Source organism: Buteo buteo, chromosome 4, assembly GCF_964188355.1.
Source record: "Buteo buteo chromosome 4, bButBut1.hap1.1, whole genome shotgun sequence".
Taxonomy (NCBI): domain Eukaryota; kingdom Metazoa; phylum Chordata; class Aves; order Accipitriformes; family Accipitridae; genus Buteo; species Buteo buteo.
The window spans coordinates 21,969,049-21,996,260 of record NC_134174.1 but is presented as its reverse complement, the minus strand read 5'-3'; the positions used below and the strand labels follow the sequence as shown (position 1 = coordinate 21,996,260).

The 27,212-nt window shown below is 37.0% G+C and overlaps 1 protein-coding gene across 2 annotated transcripts in view; it reads right to left on the bottom strand.

Moving 5' to 3' along the window:
- Positions 1-1,087: 1,087 nt before the first annotated feature.
- The window catches only part of MOV10L1 (Mov10 like RNA helicase 1), a 38,724-nt gene continuing 12,599 nt past the window's right edge, over positions 1,088-27,212 (bottom strand). The window contains exons 6-26 of one of the 2 annotated variants that reach the window (XM_075026791.1): positions 25,478-25,618; positions 24,327-24,568; positions 23,998-24,193; positions 21,810-22,004; positions 21,011-21,125; positions 19,350-19,527; positions 18,705-18,775; positions 18,226-18,317; positions 17,373-17,431; positions 16,729-16,844; positions 13,156-13,252; positions 11,873-12,051; positions 11,210-11,356; positions 10,399-10,520; positions 9,471-9,570; positions 8,863-9,027; positions 7,216-7,389; positions 6,289-6,438; positions 4,536-4,643; positions 1,969-2,106; positions 1,088-1,183 (exon numbers count right to left, since the gene is read on the bottom strand). In XM_075026791.1, coding sequence (XP_074882892.1) covers positions 1,088-1,183; positions 1,969-2,106; positions 4,536-4,643; positions 6,289-6,438; positions 7,216-7,389; positions 8,863-9,027; positions 9,471-9,570; positions 10,399-10,520; positions 11,210-11,356; positions 11,873-12,051; positions 13,156-13,252; positions 16,729-16,844; positions 17,373-17,431; positions 18,226-18,317; positions 18,705-18,775; positions 19,350-19,527; positions 21,011-21,125; positions 21,810-22,004; positions 23,998-24,193; positions 24,327-24,568; positions 25,478-25,618 — 2,881 coding nt within the window. The remainder of the gene's footprint in view (positions 1,184-1,968; positions 2,107-4,535; positions 4,644-6,288; positions 6,439-7,215; positions 7,390-8,862; positions 9,028-9,470; positions 9,571-10,398; positions 10,521-11,209; positions 11,357-11,872; positions 12,052-13,155; positions 13,253-16,728; positions 16,845-17,372; positions 17,432-18,225; positions 18,318-18,704; positions 18,776-19,349; positions 19,528-21,010; positions 21,126-21,809; positions 22,005-23,997; positions 24,194-24,326; positions 24,569-25,477; positions 25,619-27,212) is intronic. The other variant, XM_075026793.1, reaches the window with a different exon arrangement.

Sequence of the window (27,212 nt, the reverse complement as noted above, 5' to 3'; positions counted from 1 at the left end):
ACAAAGGCCTTAAGAACTGGAAGTAGGGTTTTAAGTATGCTTGGCTTAAGATACTCAACATCAGTAAAGTGGAGATACTCATGTATCATTCCAGTTCACATTCTGGATATATTACTGTAACAGTCCCATAATAAAATTACAAGACATATATGTCCTTGGGATGGTCCAGTTTTAGGATGCACTACAGAAGTTTGAGAAAATTGAGAAGCTGAAAAAATTATAAAGTACGAAAAAGCTAATGTAAGAGTTCATCAATTTCTTCTCTGAAACTTGTAGGATTCAGGCATACTGTTATAGATTCAGGCATACTGTTCTATGCAGAGGCATAAAATTGTACACAATTTAAACAGAAAAGCAATTAAGTTGCCACTACTATTGTATACTGTTAAATTTCAACTTCTTCGCTCCTTAAAAAAAAGTATTAAAAGTCTTGTTTGGAGAAACTTCCAACCATTTCAGAACACATGCCTTCCCTCAGGACAAAAGGTGCTGGATTTGCTCATTACCAAATTTCTGTTAAATATTCTTAATTTCAAAACAGATGAGGACTGAATGCATCTTGAACACTGAAAAACTAGTCACATCTGTCAGTTAAAGGGACTAAGATAAAAATTTTGCTTATCTTTCCACAAACAACAATTTTGATTAAAAAAGAAAAAAATGTTTGATCTAGTAGATAATACTCTTGTAACAACGTATTACGTGTTACTAGAAGGGACATGTTTAAATCAATCTTCAATCAATTTTCTTTAATTACAGTACAGTCACCTTAGACATTTCCCCTGCACCCCCCCCAATGCCAAATCCTTATGGTCGTCAAATATGTAATGCAACATTTAGAGATACATACAATACCAAAGTTAACAACAGCTCTTATTTAATAGTTAGTGCTTAGACTCTTCTTATGGGAAGAAAGAAAATACAATTGCATTACATGTTATTATGTCTACAGTACTTAAAACTGCAAAATCAAATCTTACTATGATATGACAGGTTGTTGTATTTATCAATCTTTCAAATGATTACTAGCTTTAAAAATATTGTAAACTGATCCATATCTAGCAAGGTTAAAGCGAAGACCAGACACTCACTTCTGCAGGCGTTCCAGCTCTGAAGGCAGGTCACAACCTACATAAACTCTATTCATTAAACTGTATTCTAACAGTGCACAAAAACAGGGATCCTACAAGAGAAGATTAATGTTTAATTTAAATCATACTGCTCTGTGAAGTTAATTTTCAAACAAATTAACATAGCACATGAATGCAGGAGATTTAATAGGATCTTTTCCAGAAATAGAACTCTACAAATGGTGCAAGCATGGTGTAGTAACATGGGAGGAAGATAGCTACAGTTGCTGTAAGTTACACTTGTTGCACATCGCTGTAGGAAGACTGAACTTTCTATTCAGACCATTTCTGGAATACTGCTTTCCTTCTTGTCCAGAAAGTCAAACATAACATCTTAGCAGATATTAAGAAAAACTCACCTTATTCCTATGGAAGGACTGTGCATGGGTTCAAAAGGAGACCACCTCCCTGGTAGGCGGTTATATTAATTGGGAATAATCACTTCTACCACCCTCCATTTAAAAAGTGAAGCAACTGCATTTTGTGAAGAATCTGATTGCGTAAGATTATTCAGAACATGCTTACTGGACTTGCAGGCTGCTGGAGAACTTCAGCATCAAGGTTCTGACCTCTTCTAAACAGAAAAAGGAGGTAGGAACCCGTATGCACAGATCAGCATTACAATTTCCTTTGTGCTTGGAAGGCTACTGTGTAGGTGCCTGAACAGTCCATACTTATAGGAACCTATGGAGTTCAGATATTCCCAAATGCAGACTGAGCACAGTGTACCAATTCTTAACATAATCTGATGTTCCCTCACATCAGATTAACCCCCCAAATCATTCATTTACTGTGACAAATACCACATGCAATTCAAAGATATAAAAACAAAACTTACTTTCACAAGAACATGAGGATTTCCCACAACAATCAGCAAAGCTTTTGCTCTAGTAATTGCTACATTAAATCTCTTCGGATTAGAGAGAAAGCCCAAACAGTACATGTCATCACCAAATAAGCCTTCATGAGATCGCACCTAAAATTAATCATGGATAATTTTAGAAATAGAGTAATGAGAAAGCAACTTACCTAGCCATAGTGTAACCTTAACGTAATATTTGCTTACTGCAGCAATCCACAGCTCAATGTCAACAATGCACAAGTTAGCTTCATAATCCAAATTTCAGCTAGCTAATTATTTCCCACCATTGGCTTTCCCACAGGTCTATTCTCCAACAGTTTGCTAATGCAACTTCAGCAATTTCAAGAGAATGGTGTACTAGTTTTAATTTAGCATCAGGACTATCCACTGTAATTTGAAACACAAGATACCAGAATTGCTTCATAAAAAAAAGTGATTTTATCTTGTCAGTAGAAGAAATGCTAGAGCTGCTGGTATTCTAATTTTTAGAGTTGAATGACAATTCACAGTGTGTCTTTCTGCAAGTTTTCTTCAATAGTCTCATCAGTGTGCTTTGACTAGCTTAGAAAAAACAGCCAAAGCAACTAGTGTGCTGTAACTACTGCTCATTAAATTTCACCTCTATCTCTTTCATCTATATTTGAACCAATCTTTGATAAAAGAAGATTTTCATGACCTAAATAATGAGTTCTTATAAATAGGAGCATAGTACATAGTTAGAACTACTTTAAGAGAGAAACAGTGCTGGACTGAAAAGCTATGGTATGACACAGAACAAAGAAAGTAAGAATAGTACCACTATGAAAATACTACAAACTCTTCTCCCAAGCCACAAAAGAACGCCCAAAACCCAACTGTTCCTCCACCCCAGCATTCACCCTGCTTTTCCAGTGATCCAGCACAGATTTTTACTCCTGTCCAGGAGTTCAGTGTGCCTACAACAGTGCATATTTGATGGATGTTGTCTCACAACATAAAGGATTGGTATCACATATCCTGGTAGCAAGATGCTGTCTGCAAAAAGCCTCAGTAGCTGGCAGCTGACTTAGCTGCTGCTTACACTTCTCAACTCTGCACTGATTTCTGTTTAAAAGCACAAAGAACTGTCTCCTGTCAAGAGCTGCAGCCAACAATCTTACATGCTTGAGAAGACAAGGGACAGAAAGTAGGACATAAAGAACCTGCTGTAGTTTTTCCCTTTACGGGGCTTTCATGTGAATTCAAACACCAGGGATATGTGCATGCACTGGCATAATATCTAGCATTTAGAGAGGGAACTGGCATACGCCTGCACCTAACCTCAGCTCAACCGCCAAGTCTTCTGAAACCTGATGTCTCAGCTGCTCAGAGAGGATTTCCACACTCTAGTTAACTGCCCAAAAACTATGACTACATCTTTGTCATCTGCAGGTAACGTGCACTGAGATCTTTCAGAAAAAACAGACGTCTGCTGAAGCACACTAATCATCAAATTTGCAAGAGAAGGTGAGAGACAAGGGCTGCCAGCTTCCAGATAATAACAGCAACTCCCTCCCAGTACTCTGACACAATCTTCTTTCCCCCTTTGTCAAATACAAGGGATGGGCTCAACACAAATCCACAAACATCATCTTCCCAAACGTGTGCATCTTCCCACATTTCCTGAATGCTCCCTTTTGTCAGCACTTTTCTGAAAGACCTATTTGTTGCACAGAGCAAAACTAAATACCCCCGCATTTTCATGGTTATCTAAAAATCTCTAGTGATGCAGTTTACGTCCCTATACCTTCACATTTCCATAGATGTGGTCAACCAAAACCAACTGTGAATAAAGGAGGTGATGTACTATTAAAATGATAGCCTGTGACTAGCATACTGCTGAAGTAGAAACACGGCATGGATTATTTTTTTTTTCCCCAGACCCTTTCTTCAAGGCATTTGATAGCTTCAGATTCAAAAAACTAGCACCTTTACCAACATCCCTATAATACAACCAGCACAGCACTTAAAGTGCACCATCAAGATGATCAAGAAAGACTACCAAGTGCTCTTCTACCAATGCAAAATAAATAAATTCTGATTAAGGGTATTAAGCTTCTAGGCACAGTCAGCATTGGTGTCTAGAAAGTAGTCAGCTGCATACCATTAAGTGACAGTTCTCAAACTGAAGGTGAAAAAGAATGAAAGAACCTACATCAGCTTTTTAAAATCAAATAGCAATTACTTTTTAATACTGTGACTTGCACAGTTGTCTCTCTAATATTTATAATGCATCCAGTTTCCATTCTCCCTATGCACACTTAAGTGAAAGGTACATTATTCACATGAAACTCTAAAATAAATTCAGCACGAGTATCTACAAAGGTTTAAGGTTTACCCCAAAATCACAGATGCTGTACTGTTTCACGCATTTAAAAATAAGCTCTGTTTTCAAATACTGTGACAGACTGACAAAAACATAGCTTTCAAAAATTTATATTTTTAAAAGCTCAATATCAAAAAGGAAACATAGACAATTGGACATATACAAAAACTCTCTGCAGGACCACAACAAATACACATACTGTTGATAAGATGATAACCATGTACTCCTGCCCTTGAAACTCTTCTACTGTGCCAACTTTAATGTCTGCCAAATCAATACTTCTCAGAAGAAATCGAATTTTTTCCACCTACCAAGAAAAAAAAAAAAAGAAGCATTTGAAGGAATTTATTTTTACATTTGAGAATATATTACTTCAGAACTGAAAACATACTACAATATACAAGTATGTGATTTAACACACGGAATGCCGACACCAAGCTTAGCCATCATCCACTACTAAGGTTTTAAAATAAACTGGTAACTTTCCCTAAGAAGCATCACACTTATACAACTTAGAAGGTGAAGCACTCACTACCATCATTTAAACAGAAATCAACAGATTTTTAATAATCCAGATTTTAATAAGAACAACTTAGATCCATCAACCCTCTTCTTCCAGTGTGCATTATATCCAAAACCATGCTTACCACAGATGTGGTAGGGCAAGCAGCTTCCCTCAGCCCCTCAAGACTGTGCAGAGATTCCACCTTTGCTTGCCAGCTCCATCATGCAGAGTGAAAGACAGAGGTGAGATGTGACCTTAAGTACCCTCCCCAAAAGAGAAAGGGAACAAGGAGTCTCACGCACTGGAATGCTGGTATGCATGGGATCAGTATATTACCATCTGCTAAAAACTGCTTGGAGACTATACCTTAAGTGCTCCAAGAAATTTACCAAGAAATCGTGCCTGGCTAAGCTAAGGATTACAGTCAATGACTACTTTCTAATCAGTGTTCCTGCAATACAAGGTGACTTTCTTGAAGCAGACGTTACTATTATATATCTTGCATCATAGGCAGATGAAGGACATAACCATATTAAATGATGTGAAATGTTTTAGGGAGTATAAGAGGTTCAGTCACATCAATACTATACATAAATATTTGAAAAATAAACAGTAATTGTAAACATAGGCAGGTGCATACACCTGACCAGTAGGGTCAGTACAGGCAGAGCTCTAATTTGCAAGTGAGATTTCTTCAGAAGGGGTTGGGCTTTTCCACATACCTCACAGTGTTTCCCCCAACCCACACATGCAAAGCCGTGAATACTGAGATGTGAACATCAAGAAAAACCAATATGCACACTGTCCAGAGCATCCTCTGGAAATGAAAGGAGATTTAATCTTCTTTTAAAATGAAAGCAGACATCACATACTTAATAGACTTGAATATAAATAGTTTTAAAAATAAAAGCACAGCATTTTAAGTTAACATTCAACATTCTCTACAGGTTTAAATAGCAGCACAAACGTCAAGTCTGACTACAGGACAGGTAAGAAGTCCCAATTCCTCTAGTTTCCTCAAAGCCATAACAAGGTGACATGCCACCTACTTCACTACATTTCCCTTTTGTTCCATTCCTCAGTGCAGAGAGTGACAGAATCAGATTGCTGTTCCAGCTGTTAGATAATAAATTCTTGACTTGCGCTCTTTACTCCCAACAACTGAAAAAATCTGCTTCTGTCTCCAAAACTGCAAGCAGATCTGTCCTTTACCATTTCCTGATTTTTAAAACTAAAAAAAGTAGAATGCCATTACTGCTGTCTTTCTCTAGGTTTAGATTTTAACGGAAACATCATTAATGATTGATAATACACTGTGTAATATGACATGGAACAGTGAAGTTTTGAGATATGCCTCCTTGCTTTAACAAACCACAGCCACAATGTGAATGTATTTTACCACAAGATGAAATACAGCAACTTTGAATTTCTTAGACATCACTTATACCTGTTTACGATATGGTGTAATCACTCCAATATCAGTCACTGACACTGCAGCATTTTCATTTTTAGCAAGGTGGCAACAGTACTGCATTACTTGAACTGCTTCAGTTGGATTAAACCACGAAGGACTGTGACCTTCACGTGTTTCACTGCCCTGTATTAGTGAAAGGAAACAAGATGATGAAGACCAGGTGCAGAAGTGACTATATTTATTAATAGATTATTCTTATACATCCTAAATGCAAAAAAAAAAGTGATGTGATGTTATATACAATTTCTCCTCTTTGCTATACACCCTTTGATGAACAAGTATCAGCTGACATTTTATATTGTTTTTTTAAGCTGCAGAATTTATGATAAGAGTACTTTAAGTGTGCAACAAAGGAGTTCAATCTCAACTCAGAATAACATGTTTTAGCAAGCTGGTATCTTGGTTTTGTGCAAGGTACAAGAGTTCAAAACCAAGTATCTCCAAGCAGTGGATATTATCACTTCTTACTAACTTCTTGGAAGACTAAAGAAAAAGTTTTTTTCCAAAGTACTATTTTTTCCCCTGCCTACTTAAGCCTTAATAATCCTCTAGTTTTAGAGGCTTGTATTCACTCTAATGTAGCAAACTCTCATCAAAAGCAATCTAAAGGCAGCTGAGTGTAGCCCCATCTTGGTCAATCTGCTATGAATTTAAATTTGTACCAAAATGTCTCCACAATACACTTCAATGGACAGCTGCTCATATTCTTAGCAAATATTTGACTTCAGTAGTTGTTTCTAAAACCAGATGGTGAGGAAGTCACATTACTTGCAAAAGAGAGTTTATTCTTTTTTTCATATTCTTTCTAGAATGCATTCTACAGAAAACTTATCTACAACATCAGCAAACTTCTATCAGGCCTCCTTATTCATACCTTCACTACATCTACATTATACATACCCTTATTCCATGAAAAATTAATGGAAATCCCTTCCTGGGCAACTTCCCCCAGTGCAACAAAGAAGTTACTACTGAAGTGTCTGCACAAACTTCTAGCTCCTTATGATAAAACAATTTAGATGGCAAGGCAAGCAATGCAGAATGTGACCTGTAGTTCTTTACAAGTTTTGTGATCTGCAAAGACAAAAAACCAAAATCTGTAACAGGTAATTATTCATCAGACTTCATAGTACACAGCTCCCAAGGAGATACTATCTTACCATCCTCTAGCACTTAGCTTTTCTAAAGCTGCCAAAGAACTGTATTAAAGGCAAAAGCTGCAGGTGTGATCTTATATAAGTAAATACTAAATAAAAGCAGTTTTGAAGGACCACCTCCTTCCCCTCCAAAGGAAAAAGAAAAAAGAAAGAAAAAAAGAACAGAACATACATGATAGATGAATTGGTCATTCTCCAGTTTCTTAAAACATTTGATCTAAAGTTACATTCTCTTTTTTTTTTCCAAGAGAGTCAGATTCTTTTCATGGGCTTTCCATGGATGTAACATGGTTTTCTGAGGAAGTCTTCACAGGCAGAAAGGGACCATCAGAATAGCTAATAGAAGCTGGCCTTAGAAACCAGAAATGTATTTGTCTTTAAATGAAAGAATAGCCATAAGGAAGCATTCCAGTCAGCAATAACCAGCTCAGAAAAAATATGTCCTGTAAAAAGACTAACATATGATACTTAAGTCCAACGGTATCCCTAAAGCCCTCACACTTCCTGCTCTCTCACTGTGCCAATTCTCCTTACGCATTGTATAATGAACACAATAATGATAAGTTTGCCCTAACAGATTTTAGGAGGAAGCATGCCAGGTTTCTCGGTAGGCTGAACCCAACCTAAAGCATAGGGCCAAACACTCTCACTTTCCCCCTTAAAGTCTGCCATCAGATTTCCTCCCTCTTCTGCTTAAATGGTCATCTAGTCATCTTTTGCTCTCAGTTTAATTCTTCAAATATATTACCACAAGAATGGGAAGGCAAGTTAGTAAGTTTAACTTTAACCCTATATTTCAGATTCAGACAATAATCTAAAGCAGCTGAAACATCTGTGCTCATTTATGTACTATGCTACCTCTGCCACTTAACATAGACTTCAGGTACTTCACCATACAAGAGTTTTGGGAAGCCATCCTTCAGAGGAAGAGGTGATAAAGAAACAGGAACAGTTTCTTTTTTCCCTTCCTGAAATGTGATGTTTGCAAAATTAATCTTTATGTTTAAAGAGAAGACTTTGTTTATCTTTTTATGTTGAAAGTAGAAGTTCTACTTGCTCATTTGTGGAAAATTAAGAAGTTACAGTAAATGTGGACAATGGAGATGGAAGGGAATTTTAAGCCATTATTTAGAATTCTGCTTTGTGCACATATTTGACTTATTCTGCTTAAGAATAGACAACCCCTTCAAAGAAGAGCTGGAGGGCTCAGCATCCTTGCTATTCAGAGTATATTTTCAAAATAATCAAGCTCTCCTAGAGAACTAAAGCTCAAGCTAGACTTATCACTAAGCATCAGGGAGCAAAAAGGTGGTAAGGAAACAGCAGGAACCACAGTTTCTCCTTTTTTCATTTAGATTAAAAAATTAATTAAAATTGTATTTTTACTCACCAACAAAGGATTATATGCTCCACAGGCACTAAAAGCATCCTCATCTCTCAGATATATCTCTCTTGATGTCAGTCTTTCCAGCAAGGACATATTTAATCCAAAAGTCAGTGCAATTTTAGATTTTATTACTGGCCCTAACTGCTTTGGATCTCCAACAAGAACTACCTGTATATGCAATTAAAAAAATCCATCTTGTATTAAATCAGTTATTAAAAAATATAGTTTCAATAACAACATACACAATTCAGAATTCAAAGATTAATTTATATCAAGTATTCTGCCTTCCCCCAAACATCTAATCTGTTTGCAAAGAAGTGTTAGGCCTAGGACAGAAGTACCTCATTGTTTTAAACTAAGAAAGCATATTTTTATTTTGACATCTTCCACACACTGAATCCTGTCCTACCAACATAGACTTCTTTTTGATGTAAACCCACTTGTTTAAGTGTGGGAAATGGATATTGTGCATGAATAAGATTTATTACAAGTACTCATAGTTCCATATTCGTTACTAGGAAGTGGCTGCTTGCATTCTACATCATTCAGAAAAATAAAAAACAGTAAACCATAACTTTTTTCCTTTCAGTAAATGATGTTAAGAGAACTACCTGTCCATTAGCTTCTGAAATCAACCCAATAGGAATCAGGCTCTCTGGTTCATTTGCTTGCCCTGCCTCATCCAGAATCACATGAGTGAAGTGTCCAAGCCTAGAATTAAATAACATGAACCCAAAAAAGGGCTGTTTTCAGATTAGTTCATTCTGCCACCCTGTGGTTGACCTCAGCAATTCTGTTAACTTCCTTGTCAAGTGTGCCAGGCAACTCCACACACAGAGCAAAGATAGCTATTTTCACCACAGAATATACAAAAACCAACCCAATAACTTTACTTTACCATTTGATTTCGCTTACATACTCAGGTATACATAACTACTGGTTATCTTAATTAAAGCATTGTTTATACTACAGTTAAGACACTTGGAAAAGCTTTTGTTTTTTTTCTTGATTTCCTTCAGCTATTTAACTAGAACAATGCACTTGGTATAGCAAAGACAATCCCCAGGCTTTGTTTCTACCAAAGAACTCAAGCCAGTTAGGCTTCAGAGTGTCCTTTTACAAAGTTAAAATCAAAGTGGAATCTTTAGTTAACAACACTTGACATGGTGGTTGTTTACAGTTAGTAAAGGTGGCTTGATAAAAACCAAATACAACATAATTTTCAGTGTGATAATCATTTTGAGCCACAGTGTTTGTCAACAGCAATATAATTTCCAAGGCTCCCACTGGTAGTGGAGGAGAAATTATTGTGTCAAAAATGTGTAACATTATTCAAGATAATTCTTAAATTTACCATGGAGAAAGTCTCTGCTGAAACATTACTAAAACCAAGTGGTCTTCTAGGATGACAATTTCAAAGTAGAGGCACATGCAATAAACTGTATTAAAACGGCTCAAGTTACGGTACAGAGGGTATCTAAAAACTCTGGGTTTTGTAGCATCCAGCTATCTCTGATATTCATATCCATAGTACTCTACCGTGTTGATGGTTGATAAAACATTCCTGCACTGCTGCATGTGGTAATTATTATTCTGAACCACAATGCTTTCTGAATATCATCACCATCTTTGCAGTAAGGTTTCACCATGTCATCAATTTGCTGCAGAAACAAAGAGGTATTTTGTAAAACTAAATGCCGCTCTAAAACTAGACATTTTAATTTGAATAAAAAAGCCCACTGAAATCTATTTTAGAAGCTGAGCAAAACATTTAGATTTAGACCTATTCAAACACTGAAATGAATTCTTCATTAATTTGCCTAAACAAATCAGTGCATATGCAACACATCTGTTTTTTCTTTATTGTAAGGATCAAAATTGAACATATGGATGTTTCATATACATATTTGTATATATATACATATACACAAAATGCACACATGATGTGTGTGTGTACTGTATAAAGATGACAATCCCACTTGCTTACTTTTCTGTGTAATTAGTCTTAATTTGGAGTCAAAGGCTTGCCTTCAGTAACACATTCTAGGATTGCTTTTTAAGTCAAAGCATCTTACCACATTAAAAACCCCACTAATATGTATGTGCTGCTTGTGGAGTTAAGCACTGCAGGAAAGAGGTTAAGATTCTATGCTCATACAATCAAATTAAGGACCATGATCAACATTTTCCAGTTAATCTTCTGGAAAAGCTGAAGTAGTATGTTCATACTTTGGAGCCTAAACAAGCCTAACGAGCCTAATAACCACTGATAGTTACATTACTAAATCAGTATTTTAAGATCAAAATATTAAAATGGAAATATTAAGTGGCAAATATCTATAATATTTACCTCTGCTGACCTGAAGCTAGCATTAACTCGGACCATAGCTCCCGGTTTTAACAGATTGCTTTGATGCAGCCGTAAGCATATCAGATCTGTTGCAGCATTTGATGGCGCACAAACCAAAATTCGACTACCTGGTAGAGTATAATGTATCTACATTAAAGAAGAAGGACATTAAAAAAGGTTATTTAGAGAAGTGGCAATAGGTCAAACATGCCCATTTTTTTTTCACTGAATACAGAATCCAGAGGAGTTTTGCATACACATTATAGTCATCTATCCTTTTGCAGTTCAAGAACACTAGTCTTGACATTCATGACCAAGTACTCTCAAACTGAGTGTACCAACAGCAGAATTAATTTATGGATAACATACCTGTGCTTCATGAATCTATTATGCACTACTATATTATGCGCTACTAGAATCACAAATTAGATACTATTCATTAAAGCTTTAAAGACAAAGACATGAAGACTTAAAAATAAGCCATTCAGGAATTCTGTTAAATTCATAAAGATCCTTCTGCTTTCACGGAGCTATAGAAAATGATCTTAAAAAGAGTATTTTGAAAACTCCTTGGGGGAAAAAATATGACGGTACTTACAGAATTACTATAAGTCTTCCAACACTGAAAAGATTAGAGATCACTGATTTGTCATCCACCATTACCTGTAAAATAGCTTCAATTACTGTTAATGTTTTTCCAGTTCCTGGTGGTCCAAAGAGAACATAAGGTGTTGGGCGACATTCACCACTCAGTATCCTTTTCACTGCCAGTTTCTGTTGCTCATTCAGCATAGGATTGAAAAATTCACCAGCTCTCTGTTTAAGTGGCACAGTTTCACCAACTATAATCAAGATAAGCACATTTTAAAAGTCCACATAAATATTTTTTAACATATGTAGATTAAAGCAGTTCCAATTCACATTATGCTTCAAAAAGTTTTCATTTTCCTTATGTGGTAACAACCAATGAATTTCTCAAAAATTCTGATTTCATAGAATAGCATGTAGGAAATAAGGCGTCAATATTTCAGAAGTGTATTGGAACTTTAACAAAATTGAAGGCCAGAAAAAGAACTGTGATTACATAACCCAACAATCTGTAAAAACTAATCAGTAATTTTAGCATCAAGCTCACCTTTTTAATCTAGAATAGCAAAATTTCAGTAACTTTCAGTAACTGGTACTTCAGGGATAGTACCAGTACTAGATGACGAGTAGTAAGTCATGACTACAGATTTTTTTTTTTTTTTTAATCCTGTCTGAATTAGCCTAGCTTTAGCTTTCCACAGCAGAATCTTACTAACCCTTGGACAGAAGTGCATTCTAGGTAATCTATTCCATATTTCTTTAGGCATCCTATTGCTACAGAGTGATAAAATCACCCTCTTTGGCAATTAAGTACACTGATTATTTAAAGTCACACATTCCAGAAAAGCATAGGAATGGTCTAGGCTTTCTGAAAACTTTTCTAAAGTTTTAGCATCTTTGGCAAAGTAGCTATCCCAAGGATGAGACACAGCATCCCAGTAACAAGCTGGAAACTTTGAACATGACCAAAAATTTTCCAGTAAACAATGGGGAAATGATAACTTATTCAGTACAAAATATATCACTAGATATCTACCGCCCCCTCCCTGGAAGTGTTCAAGGCCAGGGTGGATGGGGCTTTGAGCAACCTGGTGTAGTGGAAGGTGTCCCTGCCCATGGGGAGGGGGTTGGAACTAAGGTCGCTTCCAACCCAAGCCATTCTATGATTCTGTGAACTGGAGATGTTTAAGTAATCCACAGAAGGAATCTAATGAAACTTCCTGCTAGCACTGTTCTAGAATTTGTCTTTAAAAGACAGAGCACAAGGACATCTAAAAGGTATCTTACTCAGCCCCGGTTTACTGAAGTGGTTGCAATCCTGAACTGTCTATACTCGAATATAAAGTATTAAAGTATACCAAGTTGGCTTGTTTGCGCAGCTACTTTTATCACATCTGTTATGTTCATCTCGCTTGATGCCATGCATTTTACTTGTTGGTTCTGCAGTTTTTTGACCTGAAAACAGCAAGTGAAGATAAATGCATTTATAACCTTAAGATGACAGGAAACCATCTTCACTAACACTTTTGAAGTTGCTAGGATTTAATTTTTCCCATTAAATAGCATTATCCCATTAAATAGAATATCTACTGTGAAAACAGAAAGATAGAGTAGTAGAAGTTGGTGCTAGGAATTCCCACCTTTTAAATTTAAGACTTCTAGAAGTTTGGCTTATGTTAACATTAAACATTTATTTCGCAGTCAGCCATGGCTGAATAACTTGTTTCCTTCCACAAAAGCTAACGTTCACACTCCATACCACTAAGCAAGATGATACCTCTTTCAGATTGCAGCATGGAAGAAAACTGCTTGTAGGGAATGTGGTGTTTGCAAGGTTCTAGACCAGATGCCTCAATCAACTCATAATACTGATCCTAATCCAGTAAAGTGATGAGTGTTAAAGGTTGATTACTCCTTTTTATACAGGACAGAGGTATCATCCAGATATGTTTGCTGCTTCCCCAGAGCCAGGATGTCATGGAAAGACTGCAAGGCTCATCTAGTCCTTCTGACTACTCCTTTTGCTGCTTACCCATGTGGATAAGTGACACCTTGAATAGATCAAGGGGAGGATCATATAGCTCTGGGGTAAGCATGAGGGGTCCAGGTGATGTTCTCCACCACACTTCTAGTCGAACAGAAAGGCCCCAGCGGAAGCAGGCATCTTGCAGAACAATAACTAGCTGTGCTGCTGCTCCCACCAGCACAGCTCTGGGTCTATGTGCAGGAGCTCCTTGACTGCACATTATTAATTGCAAAACCAGAGACATGTCTGAGTTGTTCCATCCTGCTGTGGTAACAGCAATCATACTGTCTGGTAGACTGTAACAAATCCCACCAGAAGGAAGACAACATGGATGAGACTTCTGACAGTTCACATCAGTGTCCTGATCACAGGTTGTGCAGCTTCCTGGAGATTTCAATCATTCACACACCTGCTGCAATTCACCCAGGAAATGTTTAGAATTTCTAGACTGAGTTGGTGACAGCTTCCTAACGTAAATGGCTGACATACTGATCAGAAACAACACTCTACTAGACTTGCTGCTCATATACAGGAAAGAGCATGTGTCCATACGCCAGCTTTTGTTGCAGAGATTGCAAGATTGGAGGAAGGCTAAGAAGGTAGAGCAGTGGAGTCAGAACTCTGGCTGTTCTAGAGCAAACCTCAGTTTCTAAGAAATCACCAGGCAAAATCCTCTGGGAAGCTACCACGTGGGGAAAAAGGTGCCCAGGAGAGCTAAAAGTTGCTTATTGAGAGTTCATAAACAAACCATCCTGTTGCACAAGATCATCAGGAATTTCAGTAGAAGGCCTGCTTAGCTAAGCTTGTAGCTTCTTGATTAATTTATAAAAAGCTTAGTACAAGCAGAAACAAGGACAGGCAAAATATAAAAACACTGCTTGGACAATCAGAAAAAATCAGGAAGGTCAAAGAAATCAAAGCACAGCTGAAGATAAAATGTGGCAGGAACAGAGTAATAAGAAGAGATTTAGCAAGTGTTGTGGTGGAAGAGAGACAGTTCAAGGATTATGGAGGCTCACAGATGGGTAAGAGAAGACAATTTATTGATGGATGATATGGGAAAGAACTCAATGTTCTTTCTGCCTCACAGGCAGGGCTCCAGACTCCTGTGCAAAGTAACAGTATGGGAAGGAAATGGACAAGTAACAGAAGGGGAGGACCATGCTACAAACTGCTTAGAGACACTGGATAGGGTAGATGTGATTCACCATGCTGATTCAATTGTGGACACTGCTGCGTATTATCTACAATAAAAACATAATCATGACAAGCCAGGGAATGCCTCTGACAGCAGGAAAAAGCTAATATTGCTCCAATTTAAGATGGACAAGGAAGATCTGGGGAACTATAGCTCATCAGTCTCACTCCAGTCCCTGAGAATATCATGGAGCACGTTCTTCCAGATTCCATGTTCTTCACATGATCGGAAAAAAGGGTGACCAGGAATAGTCAACACAGCTAAACCAAGGGGCAGACCTCTCATGACCAACCTGATTTTCCTCTATAATGAGACTATTATGTGGACAGACTACTACGTGGACAAAAGAAAAGCAGTCATTGTAATACTCCTTGACTTCAGCAAGGCTTTTGAAATGGTTTACTTACCACATCGTTATTTGTAGCCTGAGGACATATTAGCCAGATCAACAGACAGTTAGATGAGTTGAAAATTGACTGAACTGCTGGGCTCAAAAAGTATTAATCAATAGTTCAATACTCAGCTGGAAGATAGTGAAAAGGTAAGAACACCAGGGTTTTGTTGTTGGGACTGATATTATTCGGTATCTTCATTAATGACTACAATGAGACCAAATAACACCCTCAACAAATTTGCAGACAACACAAAATCAGGAGTCATACCTCAAATGCCTGATGGTGCATCTTCAGTTCAGAGAGACCATGAGAAACTTGGCAACAGAGACAACAGAAAACCTCATGAAATTCAGTAAGGAGAAGTGGAAAGCTCCACACCTGGGATTGAATAACTGTGAACTAAGATAGGTCGAGAACCAGCTGACTGAGTAGTAATCCTCAGGCCCTTCTCAAGATCCTGGGTTACTGTGGATGCTAGAACTGTATGAGCCAAAATCATGTTCTTGTTATGAACGGGAGAACCTGAGAGAGCTTGAGTTTTTAGTTTGGCCAAGAGGAGGTAAAGAGGCAGTCTAATAGCCCATGACAGCTTAAATCAGAGTTACAAAAGAGACAAACTCTTCTTTGTAGTCACATATGATACAACAATGGACCACATCCACAAGTTGCAGATGGAAGATTCGTACTGGGAATTAGGAAAAAAGCCTTGAGTGGAGAGGTGGTGAAACACAGGTTATGCAGAGGCTGTAGAACCTCTAGACAAAAATAAAGAAATGGTCTCCTCACCCCCCCCAAAGCTAACTTGATTTAGTGTTGGTGACAGTCCTGCTTCAAATAGGAAGGAGGACTAGGGAACCTGCTGAAGTCCTTTCTAAGACAGATTTCTACATTTTCTCCGTATAATTTAAGTAGAAGTTAAGAAACCTTGGTAAACCTACTCAGAACAGGATGATTACCTTCCATCATAAAATTATTTCCTGCCACAGTGACAGGACTTAAGTATCTACTCAATAGTAGCTACAAAAACTAGTCTAAGGCAAATCTGACAATTCCAATTATAAATCATACAGTTTTTTTATAAGCACTTTCCATTTGAGATGGGAGTGTTAGCTTAATAGTATCAGTTATCATAAAATCCCCTGTCCCCAGGCAGCAAACAAAAACTTCTGTCATCAGAAAGCAGCAGAATACAACTTTGATTCTTTGATATTCCACATTATGCAAATCCTTTCTAACAATAGCTGTACAGTAGGTGTCTGTTACCAATCTGAATGGTAGTCAGCATTTTAAGGAACATTTACACAATAGATACCTTACGTTCCTGCTGGGAACATTGTTCAAGGCCATCATCAACACCACAATACTCAGTAGCATTCTGGGTCTTGATAACTTGTGGTGATTGTAAGACAACCCCTTCTGGAAATAACACTTCAAATTTAAAGGAGAAAGAGAAAGAGAAATTGAAAGCCACACAAACACTGTGCACGTTTCACTGACTACATTACTGCTGATACGTCAGCTTGCTCCGAGTTGCCAAAACTGGTTTATTAGGACTAAAAGTGGTAAAGACCTGTGTGAAGGTCATATGGATTCTTCTACTCAACCATAGAACAGGAAATCAGTGCTTTTTAATAAATTCTGAGGTAACACAAAACACTGCCATTTCATTTGCTATTGTTTTAACAGCATGATTTCTACAGTTCTTATTGGCTCAAACAGTTCACAGAAGTTTGTTTCCACTCCTCTCCCTGTGATCACCAACAGATGAAATCATTCTGATGACACTTACTCTAGATTCAGAGAGTTGTTTGTAAATAAATAAATATTTACAGAAAACTCCTCTAAGAACAAACTACAATGCATTCCTCTCAGTATGTCCTGATGTGAAAGCAATATAAACCACAAGATTCCCAACAAACAAACTCCTCTAGACAGCTTAAGTCAACTGAAGTGTACCTTTTTCACCCAGGTAGATAGCTTGCTCAACTGCCAAATGGCATCGCCTGCTAGTAAGCCTGTTATCAGAATACAAATTTGTAGATTAAAGTAAAAGCTTACATTTCCATAAACTACAACAGCATACACCTACAAAGTATCTGGTATTTTTTCACTATACACTAGTGCATATAAAAATAGGAGTTTTATATTAAAAAAAAGACTGTTTTTAAAGAAGAATCTATTGAGAAATATGCTGCAGAAGCGTCAATCAACAGCTTTGCTATGAATAATATTGATACATACATTCTCAAGCTCTTCAGCGAGAAAAAGATGGCCTAGTGTTCCAGACTTAGACAGTCTTTCAAGGAAGTTCTCTGTAAAATCAGCTTTGCACAGAAGATTAAGCAACTGTATACAGATAACAACATCCCATGAACAAAATAAAGGTAAAAAAGGATGGGTGGTTAACATCAGCAATTTTTTTTGCTTAGTCTTGCAGCCATATTAGTATATTCTTTTTTCTTTAAAAAAACCCCCAAACCCAAGAACCTCCCTCACCCCCCCTTCAAAACAAAACACTTACCTCCCCCCCCCCCCCCCATCCCCATTTGACTGCTTGGCTTTGGTGCTATCATTTAGAGAGGCTTAAGGTGAGAATTCTTTGTATATTGTGACTACAGTTGCAGTCTTTTACTATCGAATGTAGTGGTAAAGGTGTGTTGAGGGAAAGAGGTGAAAGAATTGGCAAGATCTTAATTATTTCCTTCTATCTGCATCCACCAAAACAACCAATTGACAGTCATGTATATTTTAGAAGTCACTTTAGTAGAGAAATCATTAAATACCACTTTTTGGAAACTTATAAAAATACCTGCAGTGAACAAATTCCACATCCATGGGTTCCAAGTTGTAAGTCTGTTCAAAGTCTGCATTAAATTTAAGAGTAACATCTTCATTACATATCTGTTGCAATGATAAAAAAAAAGCCAGTTTACTAACGAAGGTTTAGTATTTTAAACACAAAGAAGCATCTCTGAAAACATTGAACACCCCTCCCTCACCCCCCCGTTACCTCCAAAAAGAACATCTATATTTACCTTCTATCAACATATTGCGTATCTAGATTATGAGTGCTTTCAGAGCAGGTAAAGATTATAATCTAGAAAGAATAGGGAAGCCAAAGACTTAAAAAAATACAGTAAAAATACAAAATCACCACTCAGCACGTAGATAAAAAAATCTGGCTTCCCGAAAGTCAGGTTAAACTATTCTTTAACTCCATGAATTGTCAGCTTCCCCTTTGAAACCTGTGGGCCACAGTATTTTCAACAGTACATACACCTTGCTTACCTCAGTAATATAGGCAACGTACTCTATTACATGCTCAGAGTAGACCTGACTTTTCAGTATCACCTTATCACCTAATTGTAAACAAAGTAAAAAGGCAACATACTGTTACAAGGAATAGTAAAATTCTCACCATACCACTTAATTTCTTCCTCTTTTGCATGGTTAAACATCTAGCATCCTGCAAATTCCTAAACTAACTTCAGCAAAGTTGCTGTATTCGTGAGTATCTGTTCTGAAATACCATATGCAGTTGTATATTACATTTTAAAAGGCACCTAATATTGATGCCATCAGACAACACCTCCTGAAAACATTATCTTGTATATTATTTGAGATTCTGAATTCAATTGTAACTACTTTCCCAACTTTTGCTTTTGATATACCCATTGTCTTTTATTACTATATCGCAGACTTTTATTTTTGCTGAAAGCTCCATATAAGAACAGACACATGCAATACTGCTTCAGACAGCAGTCACTGTAATACACTGAGACACTAACAGTGCAGTTCACCTGTCTAGTAGCCTAGATTAATAACTCTGTGTTCAAATATAGGAAAGACTTCTTTAAACAAATGAATAAGCAATGGAGTTTGTATTGCACTGAAAATATTGATCGACATGCTTTATCTCACATTAATTACTACCTGTAATCAGGTGAGGTCTGCCCTCTTCTACTCCTGGCACTTCCAATACTAACAAGTTCCCACTTCTTTTCAAAGTAACCCCACTCATGTTAAAGTCTTTCATCTCCATTTCTGCATAGATTTCTTCAAGCCACAAGAGAGTAGAAAAGTTTGCTTTATAATTATTTAGATTAAGAGGCTGAAAAACAAAACAGTATACATTACTGTTGTAACTTCTGCACTAAAATATGGAACCCACTATTCTTAACATTACACAAAACACCTCTTAAGACAGACTGCACAGCAACTGAGTTGCCAATTAAGGCACCTAAATACATGTATCTATACACTAGCTAATATTCTAAGCTCCCTCAGTAGTCAAAGCAGAATTAGCATAGTCCTTGGAGCTCAAATACAATAGTCAGTCAGCCACCAAGTCTCTCCCTGCTACAACGGCACTTTCAACATCTGAATTTAGGGGCAGTCTACAAACTGAGTTCTATGTTCAGCAATCCCAGAAAATAGTACACTGCCCAGAGGTGGGTGAAGAGAGAGTCATGTCAGTCTTGGCCTGACTGATGATTATACAACTTATGGCAAGCTGAAAGAACCTGAACTTTCTCCCTCTGAGCTTAATGCATCTCACTGAAGAGGTATTCTCTAACAGTACAAAGCTCTATCTAAACAACGGCTGATAGCACAGAATGCTTCCTATTTGGTATCTTCTCACTCAAATACAAGGCAAATGAACAGTGCTTTCTGGAGCAGACTTAAAACAGTCACCAGTACCAGACAGATCTTAAGGTGTGGTTAAAAAAATTTACCATTAATGGCAGGCTTTCAGTATAAAATTATTTTAAACACTACAGAGTTGTATCTTCTTTTTGAGAGAGGGTCACTAACATGCTATCTTAATGCTGTGATCTCAGGTTTTGTGAGCTGTTTAGAAAGCAGACAACAGCCTTTTACATTTTCGAAAAATTAGTTATCAGTCCCAGTTAAGTCCTTAAAAAGTTAGGGGGGAAAAAAAAAAAGTGTGTTGCAGCAATGTTCTACCAGAAATCAGGACAAAGTTTTGGAGAAGGAATCACTGTAATCACTGTAATCTTCTTGTTAGACTTCAGGTTTGGTGGTGGTTTTTTTTGATTTTGGAGTTTGGGTTTTTTTTTTTTTATGTATTCTGAAATCACTGTACTTGCTGGAAGAATTTGAACAAGCCATAGTGAATGAAATCTGAGGATTTTTTTTGAAAAAGTTTTGAACAACCAGAAAAGAAACCTCTGTTATTTCAATAACTTAAGAATTTCTGCTTTCATTTGCTATGAAACAACTGCTGGACTACTGTTCTGACACCCCCAAAACCCCTTTCCAATGACGCCTAAAAAGCGAGACTGAAGAAGAATCTTTGTTCAGCTTCTGTAATATCCCCCTGGCAGTATACTTCCACTTCCTTTTCAGTTTGTCACATTTACCCTTTTGTACTCTTGTATGCTTGGATTCTGTGACATACTGAAACCCACAGAAGTTACGGAATACAGACTAAAGTCTTAAGTCTACTTGATAACAGTATTACATCATCTACTATTACACCAAGGGCTATATATTTTTGATAAATTAAAGCCAGCTTGAACAAACACACTTACATAAAATATACTTTCTTACATAAACCTACACTTGCATACCTCTGCTAGGAAAGGCTGAAAGGTCAGTATGTCCAACTCCTGCTCCACACATCTTCTTAAGTCATCTGGTATGGTATAATGTGGGAGAAAGCTTGAAAAATACTTTCTGCGATTTCTAAAACAAAAATGCATGACATATCATTTAGCATTCTCAAATTATGTTATGTGAAAAACAGCTAATGAACATGCCACATCACCAAGGCTATAAAACCAAAACACACGCACAACATACCCAATGATTCCTTCAAAGTGACAACTGAGAAGTTTGCTATACTGGGAAGAAAGGTAGAGTGTTCCAGTTACAGATTATTTGAAAACATCATTTGTCTGCTTTTTCAGTTTAGGGATATTTTTATAACTAAGCAAATACTGTAAGTATAATGGAAGCTTATTTGTGAAAGGAAAAATTCTGAATGAAAGATAGGAAGCATTTATCAGATATAGAAGTCGAAGTTGCTTGAGGAGTTAAGCTCTCTCTGAAAACTATTCCTGATTTTCCATCTTTTTTATTAGTAACACTATTGTTACTTGTAGATTACTATGCAACGGTGTTTATCTTTTTTATCACCACATTATATAGTGGGAAGAGCTCCCGTTTGACAAAGAAATCAAGCAGTTCATTACTAAAACAACCTCTTCTATCAGTAATGTCCACAATTACCTTGTTTACAACATACATGTATAAACATGTACAGACTCTCCCAGTTTCACATTTTCTTTGTGAGCATTGTAGAACAGATACTGCTCTATTTGGTATTGCTGTATTAGGTAAGTATTTTTTTTGTCTAATTCACAGTACCTTCTGTATTTAGGGGCAACCACTGTTGTCTTCCTTGGCTGAGGTTCTGCAATAATTTTAGGCTTTCTTGGAGAAAATGGTTCCACAGGTGCTATTAGTAATTCTTCCTCATTTGTTACAGTGGCTTCAATATAGCGTCCAACAGTAAAATCAGAAAAACCAAGCAACAGGAGTTCTCTACTGTGTCCAGGATTTCTTCAAATAAGCAGAAGTTATGTTCTTAAAACCATCATGTTCACACTTTTATTTTCCCAAGCCATAAGTATTTTTTTAAAATAAAATTGCAGATTCTCATTTCAGTATCATATGAGAACAGCTCACTTAGGGTAATTCCTCTTACTTACTCCCCACCCCGAGTTCAATACAGGTATCGTAAATAATAATATATATATTAAAAAAAAAAAAGCAAGCCTCAAAATCCCAATTTCATCAAAAGCTTGGGTAATGAGAACCCTCCCCTAACATACTAGGCACAGAATTAATACTTCTTTCACAAGGAATACCTTGGAATTACTGTTACTGAAAAAGATTAGCAAAATATTTCAAAGGAACCTGAAGCATATCACTTCACGGCAGCAACAGCTTTGCTCCACCTTGCTTAAGGCTACTCAGAACTGAACCCTAACTGTAAAGGCATCAAATGGAGAAAGAAGGAAAGATCCTATGTTTCTGAAAAAGCACACTTTATATGTGTAAGCAGTGCTTGAGGAGTGACAGAGGGGAGGAAAACCCCCCCAAAATCCAGAGGGAACAGTTTCTTCAGAGTGGTTTCTAAGGAACTTAAGACAAAAGATCAAACACACACCATCTGCTCTGAAATCCCTTAATGACCTCATCCCAGCACTACCCAGAGCCCAATTCTCTCCAGTCCAACACTGTTACTTACTATGTGTCTGAAACAAAAGCATCCCAGTAGGATACCAGCTTACTTTCTCTTTGCCAGGAGTACCACTTTTTCATATCAACTAACACTACCTGCTCAAGTTAAAGCTATAGCCTGGTTTTCTCTGATACATGAACTCAGTGCAGACACTGAACTGTCCAGATTTATAGTCTAAATTTTCAGTCTCTGTGGTCTCTTAAGTGGCCAGCAAGCACTTGTTACCTTCATGCTGCTGCCTCAATGGAATTTTGTGTAGATTGTTCCAAATTATTAGAAGATTTTCAGACTTTGTGTCATTTACAGATCTGCAGTGAAATATAAATTGTTCTTTCCACACACCTTTCTCCACAAAGGCAGGCCATGCTTGCATCTTATCTTTCAAACTGCAGTTAAAACATCCCCCTAAGAAAATTTCTACCCCTTGCCTCAGTATTCAAAATGGTAATAGGAGTAGTTTGAAAGTTAATGCAGTGTTACTTCAATGAATGAAATCATTTGACCTTGATTTCCCCTGTTCAGCTTTCAAATTATGATCATAACAATCAATGGTTGCGGTACACAGTTTGTACAGCTATAGCTGGAAGTAACTGAGAAGTACATGAAAGTAAGCTTTCCAGCATGAGGTTCCTACTTGAATTCTGAAAGAGCTCACACAAACCTACTTCTTATTCTTAACTAAATCCATGAAATATTTTGTACAGCAAAGTATTTTTGTTTAAGCGTTTTCCAAGATCTACAAACCACTTCCTCTATTAATTACACCTTCAAGGAAGAAAGCTTTTTTTCTTTCTTTTTTTTTTTTTATGTCAGCATAGATAACCTGCATTTAATATCACAGGACAGGGAAGTTTAAGATCCAGCCATGTAGCAACATGAGTATGACGTCAGGGTACCGAGACTAGAAGAAACATATCAGACATAACTCAAATTCCCAGGAAATCTACATTAGCTCTAGTGCTCATGGAGCAATGCTCATGGAGCAATGGGTCTCCTGAAAAGAATATAGCCAGCTGTAGGCATTATCTTCACCTTACTGTGATTTTTTTTTTTTAAGAGAAGTTATCTACTCCCACTATATTTCTTCATTTATTACTACCATTTTCTTTTGACAAAAATCAGAATCAAGCATTAAAATGCTAACTACTTACAAGGTCTAATATAGGATTCCACATCATTTGCTAATATGTACTGGCTTACTTTATCCTACACCAAAGAGAACTGTGCCCAGAATAAGGGAACTATTAAGTCAATTTTTATGACTTGTTGCCATTGTATCAGTCAGAACCAATGGAAAAAAATACTTACACAGCTGTGCATATGATCACTATGTATGTTTTTCCACCTGGTGGTATGACAATTTCTCCAGTAATTTTGACATGCTCTATTGGTTGTTCCACATCTTCTCTTTGCTCATTTTCTCCATTATGTAGATTGTCATCTTTCACCAAGGAAAAGTTTTCTTTTGTCTTTGATAAATTCGTATCCTGAGAATTAATTTCTTCTGTAGTAAACAAATTATAATAAATTCTGTTACCACAATTGCTATGGCTAGCATAGGCAAGTCTTCTCAAGCAACCCTACAGGTCTTTTAAGAAATTAACACTCAGCATTCAAATGTTAACATTTCACTGTACCTGGAATGACTCCATTCTTCATAACGGATGTATTATTCAATGACTCATATGTTGTTCCTCCACTGTCGTTATATGAATTAATCTCAGCTTTTGAGAGGTTTTCTTGATTTATTGGAAAAGATGACAGATATGCTTCTGGACTATTCTCACATTTTTGAGGAATCTGAAGACTGAATTGCTTGTCTTTCACCCATCCAGCTAATCTGCAGCTGATTAAGGACTGTGGTACACTCCCTTTATTCCTAGAAGTAGTTATGTAATTAATTACATAATTAAATGCATAGTTTATGTTCTTGGGAAGCTTAATTCTACCTGAAGTCAAATACAACTGTCTGTAGCAGCTTAGTTCACCATCAGGAAGAAATTGCACTGCTGCTTCTAACTCATGAGAACTAGAACCTCTCCTAAATGTTAATATTTCTAGGTCATATCAACTACCATACCAAGCATACAGAAATACCGTGTGTAAAAAAAACTATGGTAACTTAAAATTTATCACTGTGTAACTAACTCTTAGGACATATAGTTACAAATAGAGGGTATTCAGGTGTGACTTCATTTGAGCCTGTATGCCCAGATGTGAAAAAAACCCAACAAAACGCAAGAGAAAACCACCAAAACAAAGAAAAAACCCTCAAGGATACACCAACATCGTTCTTCAGCATCCAAGTTTACCCCCCCCATCCCCAAAACAAAACAAACACACCCCCCCCCCCCAAACAACACCACAAAAAACCACCACCAAAAAACACTCAGGAAAAAAAATCTGGTCTGCTTTTAATACATGAGTATGCAACAGTCCTCTTGTTCTAAGATTTTGAGAACAGCGTATCTGCATTTTAAATTAAACACACTCACAAATAAAAACATTTACTTTAATCCTCATTCTAGAAAGGATTTTATTAGGATTGAAAAAACATATAGGACTGGGGAGTCTCAAAGCACTATCTGCACGATAGGTGCTCAATAAAAAGACTATCCTGAAGACACCTAATTCAATATGAAATTCTCTTTAATTCCATAGTATTTGGGGGTCACTTGAAGACCATGAACCACAAGGCTCAACTATGAGAGGCTTCTGTATGAAAGATAGGCTTACAGACTAGAGAATGATGGAAAGGAAGAAAGCTTAGAAAATCAGAAAGGCTTACTCTATCCAAATGATCATTCTTTTAGATTCCCCCTGCTTCAGAGTTCCAAAATTAGTCATTCTTGATACTTCCAATCCTCCTTTGTCTCTCATTAAGTTTTCATAAGGCTCATCCAGACTGACTCCATTACAGTGAGATTGTCTGTAAAAATAATTTTTAATTTTAGCTAGCAATTTTGAAACACAAATAGACTCAGCAGGTATCTTTGATTCAGCACAAGTTTAAGAATCACTATACCAAAGCATAGTCACAGTATTTAGGAAGAAGCAGGTGAGGGTGAGAGGGTTCACTTTTTCTCTGCTATTTATACTTCTAGGACAATGAGATTACCTTTATCATTCTAAGCAGCAAATTAAAAACAACAAGCCTTTTGTCAGCAGCACAATAAACCAGCACAAAACCTTGGATACAAGGCTAAAGTGATTAAGAAGCTAGCTACTCTTTGCTGAAGAACTGAATCAAATTGTGGCTGAAGCTGTTATGGATCTGTTTGGGAGCTGAACCAAGCCACAACAAAGAGCAGCTCCTTAGCAAGAGTCCTGATTAGCACTGGAGCTGAAGAGGTAAAATGACTAGACTGGAAGTGTTTCTACATGTACCCCAAGCACTTATGTCTTCTGCTTACTACTACAACCTGAAAGCAGAAGACTGAAAAAGTTGAAAAAAGCTGAAAACCAAAAAGCACTCTTAAAAACTATCACACACACTACTGATGAAAAATGCCTATGAAACAAGTCACATGCTCTTTCCTGAGACAGGGACTGTAACTAACTCTCAGTCTCAGCTACCTTTAGAAACCATTTAAAAAAAATGTTTCTATTGTACAGTTAAGAAACTATTCACAGTTAGATAAACTGGCACTAAAATAACTTGCAAATATTTTAACAATCTCACCAATATTTACATACCCTAAGTATTCCTTAGTTATCTAATACAATAAAGTAGAAAATGACTGCAGCTGTTCTTTATTAGCTACATCAATTTACTAGCAAAGCCCACTAGATGTCTCCCATTGCAGCTGAAGCTGCCTCAATGTTTTGATATGGTAGGAAATACACTAAAACTGAGAGATCAACCCTAAGGTCTACTTTCGTAACATTACTTTAGTAATAATTTCCATATAAAATCCATCATTAAAAACAGGTCCAACTGAAAAAATAAGTGAACAAATTGTACTGTTGTGCAGAGTGATGTAAAAACCTCAAGCTCCATCTAGGTACAATTTAAATCTATTATATCCTTTATCTCCAGTGAAAACAAACATCTTATTCCATTCCAAGTAGTTCCTTTGAGGACATATGTACCGCCCTTAGCTATATTTCCTAGAGATCAAACAAGGCAAGTTCTCCCAAAGGCTATGTTTGAGAGGTATCTGAATGTCCTTTTTACTCTCCTGTGGACTTTCCAGTTTGTTGATAGCTTATTTTTGGCCTGCAGAATCAGGCTTAGTAATCCTACCAAGGCCTTGTTAACATTGAAAGTGACAGATTTTACAGGTAATAGCCCTATTTATATATATTTGAGCAGTATTTGTGTTTTTCACAGGACAGACACTCGAACTCACAAGTCAAACTCCAGATCTTTCCTGCAGAATTGCTACTGACTAGTTGTTGCCCATTCTATATTTGAGTAGTTGATTATTTCACAAAATTTTGCTCCTTCTCCATACTGAATATCATCTACTTTGTCCAGCCTTTCCTGCAATCTGTGCAGATCCTCCTCACATCACATATGC